The sequence below is a fragment of the Lissotriton vulgaris genome, chromosome 1_2 (assembly GCF_964263255.1).
Source record: "Lissotriton vulgaris chromosome 1_2, aLisVul1.2, whole genome shotgun sequence".
Classification (NCBI taxonomy): Eukaryota; Metazoa; Chordata; class Amphibia; order Caudata; family Salamandridae; genus Lissotriton; species Lissotriton vulgaris.
The window spans coordinates 358,699,334-358,705,333 of record NC_141686.1 but is presented as its reverse complement, the minus strand read 5'-3'; the positions used below and the strand labels follow the sequence as shown (position 1 = coordinate 358,705,333).

The 6,000-nt window shown below is 44.7% G+C and overlaps 1 protein-coding gene across 1 annotated transcript in view; it reads right to left on the bottom strand.

Moving 5' to 3' along the window:
• Positions 1-1,706: 1,706 nt before the first annotated feature.
• Positions 1,707-6,000, bottom strand: part of LOC147736838 (uncharacterized) — a 37,215-nt gene continuing 32,921 nt past the window's right edge. The window contains exon 3 of the mRNA XM_086953524.1: positions 1,707-4,096. Within this exon, the coding sequence (XP_086809650.1) occupies positions 3,240-4,096 (857 nt within the window). The 3' untranslated portion in view covers positions 1,707-3,239. The remainder of the gene's footprint in view (positions 4,097-6,000) is intronic.

The following is a 6,000-nucleotide window of genomic DNA, read 5'->3' as shown; positions in this document are numbered from 1 at the left end:
TTGAAAGGCCCTTTTTTTCTCCATTTGTTCCCATACCTGGCGTGTCACGCAGTTTGGTGCTTACTTTCGCTCCATGTTAAAGAACAGTAGCTGTTTCAGCACCCAGGCTAATGTGCTGCATAGCTAAATACATATGAGGTCCCAAAGGCAAGACCGATGCATTGCAAATGCTTGTTAAGTTTACTGTTCATTGGTTGCTGTGCAAACTCAGCAATAGAAAAAGAAGCATTATTCTCACCTATATGTGCTTACTAAAAATTTACATTCTTGACATGACAGGTCAAAAAAATATTCTCTCAACACTTATATACAGATACATACACATTAGGCCTGGGCGGTGAACTCCGTGCTGTTCGTTGACTTTGGGGAGATTCCGCACTCCGCGGACTACTTGGAGGAATTAAAAACTTTTCCTTGCTCGCGCTCACCAATGTGAATTGGCGAGCGTGAGCAAGGAAAATCCAGCACTAGACCATCTCCAAGCCAGATTTCTCAAAGCAGGTGCTCGGGGATGGGCACTAGCACTCATTTTGATAAACTTTCCATTCGCGTTGAGGAAGCTGCCGCTCTAGTAGAACTTCTATTCAAGCAGCGGAAAGAAGCAGCACCCTCTTGCAGTGTGCGTGGTGCCGTTCACACTGATTTTACTGTGCGGGACAAATATGTGGTGCAAAAATATCACTATGTTTTATTACATGAATGTTGAGTCTCAGATGCTTGTACCTAGTACTTTTATGGCCTATGTAAGCAGAATAAAGTTTTATGTCTGGCTGATATGTCGTAAATGTGCCAACGCAGCTGTAACAATCTTGTGACCCGCTGGCTTGCTCTTGACAATAAACCAGTATCACAGCTTCAGCTGAGGCCCCCAATTCCTAGTCTCAACATTCACTTAGCACCCAGGGCGTCTCATCATTGCACACACATACATGCCACCATTACCACTTAGTACATTCCTGGAGACACACACGTCACTGCAGATCCAGGGCTTGCTACCAGCTCCAGCACATGGCCAAATGTGGGTGGAGACCTGGGAACGGGTGTCTGAGTGACCCCAGAGGAGCCTCGCACAAAGCCTCGCAACAGGCATCTGTCTGTCCCTTGCTTCATGGTCACTGATGACCATGGGTGGATCTTGTGGGGGACACACAGCGTTCCCCAGGATGCTTCACGACTCCATACACTAGTGCTGTTGCTTCGATATAATGGTTTGGAGGCAAGCCTTGTGCGCTCACAAAAGACACAGAGTCCAGAGTCACAAGACTATTTTAAACCAATCATTACGCTCAGTGAAGGAAAAGGTTCAAGGGTCAAAGGTGTTCCCAAAGCAATTACACTATTAAACGTCAAAAGTTGTCTTTGGAAACATCAACAGTGCAAATTGTACTTGTAACGCTTGCACTACTCTAATAAACACAGTGAAGGAGCGAACTACACACTGGAATGCCTCCCATCTGAGGGGCTGGTGGTGGAAGGGCTGCAGGGGCACGTACGTTCCTCCCCACCCTCTTCCGGGACAGAGTAATCACCAAGATAGAAAACAGACACTCTGAACTTACTGATGAGTTTGAAGTATCTCCCGTCTCATCACCACATGGAACAGGCAGGCAGATTGGTTTATTAGCAAAGATTTATTGCGTAAAATAAGACATTCTTGGCAAACAGCTCACTGCGACAGTGTCCTTTGTCTAGATGTCAATCTCACCCCTCACACTAGAACAGGACACAACTGACCTCACAAAACACATCACAGAATGAGATGAAATACTCCTTACAGTGTCTTTATCTGACAATCTGCTTTGTTTTGTATTGCATGTGAAAGTTCGTTTTTGGGTATTTAATTCTCACCAGAATAGCTGTCAAACTCCGGCCGACTTCTATCATATTGTTTGCTTTGCCCAGGCCTTGACCCATTCTGGTCCGAGGTGGAATCTGAGCTCACACAGACCTTGGGTCGGCAGGTTCCCCACAATCCCTTACGTCTTCTCCTGGGTGTATTTGATGGTTTGGACGGCTCAAGAGAGGACAAACATTTTCTGGGAACGGCGGTCGCTGTGGCTAAACGAGATATTGCAGTGGCCTGGGCCCAGCCCAACCCCCCTACCCTGCGAAAGTGGCACCAGGGAGTGGATTGCTGCGCGGCCCAGGAGGAACCCGTCTTTGAGACACATGTTTGTCCCGCGAGGTTTCTTAGAGTTTGAGGCAAATGGCTGAACCTACTGTTTTAAATTGCCAGTTTTGGCAGTACCATGTAACGGGGTGCTGCTTTCCAGCTTGGGTGGCTTGCATAAATACTCCTACCCACACATTTGGGTTTTTTACTGTCTGTTGGAGATGGAATTGGCTTTACTGTGTAAGATGTATGCTGTCTTTTTGTTTGTTTTTCAAAATGATAATAAAATTGATTAAAAAAAAAATAATTCTCACCAGAATAAACCATCTCAAAACATTATGAATTGTGTACCGGTCTCGGCAGTTGAAACTGCAGAATGATATGGTTGGTGCCACCTTTGTAAGTTGTTAGAATCTGGACAGCCATGAATCCTCTTTTGATCTCTCAGGCTGGATGGGTTGTACAGAATATTTACACAGCCGGTCTGAAGATACTGACAGGGAGTAGAAGTTCCTGCTTTAGTGATGAAAGGAGTTTACATTTTTTGTCCTCAAGTGGTTTTTGATTCCTATTTCTTCTCCTAGTTTCTTTTTCCCATGTGCTCAGGTCTTTCAATAATTTTTTGTTGAATCCCAGAAGTTATGTCTATCAGGATAGTTTATGATCCACACTTGGTAACATGTCCTCAACACTGCACACATTTCATGAGAGTCTGACAGGTTTAATTCGCAGTGAAGCAGCCTCTGTGAAGTTCGTGGCTTGGTGAAGGGACGTTAATGACGTTAAAGAAGCTACATTCTGTTTGGAGACGCTGCGAACGTTAGAGTTTGTCCTTTAACTCAAAACTTTTCTGACATTCAGAGGACAAGGAGGATCTCGCCCCGGAAGGATCGTTAGATGTCATAGGAGGTCTAACTTCAGCTGTAGATTCTTAGATGATGTAAAAGATCACATTTCTTTTTTTAAATGAAGGTTTTTGTGCAGTGCTTTGAGAAGGCTTCCTACTTGTATGTGTTATTTGATGCTGCTGAGCACCACCTTTTGTTTACAGCAGTTTCCATATCCTGTACAGCGTCATGGCCCTTGCCTGTGTGTTCTTTGATGGCGTACCAGGCGTGCCTTAAGATTAAAGCTCTTGCTCTTGATGAAGCATCTGTCCTGTGTGTATGCTTTGATGCCGTACAAGGGTCTCCTTCCGAGAAAACCTCTTCTCACACACAGTGCAGTGATAAGGCCTCTCTCCTGTGTGTATGCTTTGATGGCGTACAAGGGCTGTCTTAAGAGTAAAGCCCTTGGAACACACGTTGCAGTGATAAGGCCTCTCTCCTGTGTGTACGCTTTGATGCTGTACAAGGTACGCCTTCCGAGAAAACCTTTTGGAACACACAGTGCAGGGAAAAGGCCTCTCTCCTGTGTGAGTTCTTTGATGTAGTACAAGGTTTGTCTGATGAGCAAAGCACTTGGAACACACTGTGCAGTGATAAGGCCTCTCTCCTGTGTGAGTTCTTTGATGCCGTACAAGGGTCACCTTCTGAGAAAAGGGTTTGGAACACACAGTGCAGTGATAAGGCTTCTCTCCTGTGTGTACGCTTTGATGTTGTAGAAGATTTCCCTTCTGAGTAAAACTTTTCTCACGGATATTGCAGTGAAAGGGCCGCTCTCCTTTGTGAGTTTTTTCATGTGTTGCCTTATCAGCAAACCTCATTTCATGCTCAGTGTAGGGATACCGATCTGTGTGTGTTTGCTCGTGCAGTAAAAGACGCGTCTTTCCAGTAAATGTCTTCTTACACTCAACACAGGCATAAGCTCTTAGGCCGTTGCGTATTCTTTTCTGCCTTGCAAGTGGTGTTTTATTGTTAAAATTCTCCCTCTTCTGTATTCCTTGGTGTTTTCTTTCAGTCATTTTATAAGCAAAATTCTTCCGTCCTCCAGAAGCTTTACGTTTCTCTTTCCCATTCATACTTTCTGTCTGCGACTGCTGTGCTGCAGAATGAAATGAACACTGAGAATTATACATGGGAAATATTTCTTGAAAGAAATGCAAGGTTATAATATGAGAAAGGTGGACAGTAATATCCAGGAAGGAAGGAAAATGTTACTACCTGTAAACAATCATTTGCTGCGTGTAGGTCTACCGTTCACATGTAGTGAACGCTCGTAATCCCATACCAGAAAGGCATAATGCATCAGCGCGCAGACTCCAATTAAAATCATTGTGTTGTTTTCTCCATCGGAGTACAACTGCTTACATTGTAAAATCAAAACAATAAACTGCTTAATCTGAGCAACCTATATACTTTCCAACCATACAGCAAGTGGGTGATGCATGTGAGCCTGCAACATGACAAGCTGACAGTATTTGCAAGAGAGTAACATTTTCCATTTGCAGCAAGCTGTGGCACATCACAGGTTGTGCCATAACTTAAAAGAATCGGTAAGGTCCATAATGCCGCGGCCAGTCTCATTCTAGGGACACCACGCCACAAACATATGACCCAACACCTATGAAGCCTCCACTTGCTCCCCGTCAAGAAGAGGATCACCTTCAAACTCCTCACCCACACCTAGAAACACCTGAACAACATTGGACCTACATACCTCAATGACCGAGTATGATGTCCACGTACCCAAGAGGAACCTCTGCTCCACAGACCTCACCCTGGCAGAGGTCCCTGCATCCACAGAAACAGAACCGGCGGGAGAGCCTTCTCCTACATCGCAGCTAAATCCCGGAACAAGCTCTCGGTCTACATCAGACGCTCCCCGATCCTCCACATGTTCAGGAAGGACCTCAAGACCTGGCTTTTCGACTGACCCGGAGCTGCTCCGTCCACCTCCCAGCACCTTGAGAAGGATGCACAGAACCACATGTTTCTACTTTACAAATATCTACTAGAGGTATGTTGGGTAGAAAAGCCATGGTTGCATTTTTATCACACGTGGACTCAGACTGTAGTATTTCTATGTGGAGTCTCCGCTAGGCCTGGTGGGTAAATTCAGTTCCACTTGCGGCATTTGTGGAATTTGGGTAATTTCGCATTCCTCGGAGAAAGTGGAATTGCCAAAACTTCCGAGATCCGCGGCTTCGCAGAATTGTTTACTTGCTCACACTTTCAAAATGTGTGTTTGGAAGATATTCTCCCCCCGAGCATGGAAACAGCATTCGGGAACAGGGAAAAAGCATTGTGAATGAGCGGAAGAAGCCATTCCGCGTGTTCGCAGAATTCTGCGCGCTCACTGAGACTTTTTTCGCACAGCTTTGCGTAACACGACTACGCAAATTCCGCCCACCCCTAGTCTCTGCTTGTGTAGACAACCATATGCTAAACTGTGCCGGTGCAAAAAACAGTCTTTTTTTCATACATTTTCAATTCTGATAATGCAGAGCATGAGTGCATGTTTAACACTGGATGCATATTTAACTTTGTCTTTGTAAACTTGCAGGAACTGTTCATCTACTTATGGGGCATGTATTTTGCTAACTGGTTGAGGAAGTGACTGCTACTAGGTAGACAACTGTCCACATTAAGGTTTGCAGTGACGTAGTGGCTTAAAAGGTGGCCTTTTTACTCTTGATAAGACAACATTAAAATCTTAACTGGATGCCAGGGGTGCTCTGATGGGATAACTATTCTCAACTCTCCCATGAACATTTTCACAGGAGTTTTTTCAAAAGTATTCAAACGTTAGTGTAGGCTAGGCCAGCTTCTCTATGTATGTATGTATATGTTATTTCTATACTGCAAACCTAACCTAAAGCTAGGGCCAAAGATGAGCATAAATTATTTTTAAAGAAGGAAGTCCTCAACTCTTTCCTAAACGGGAGCAATGTTGGGCGGTCTTGATGGATGCAGGGATGTTGTTCCAGATCATGAGTTCATAGATGG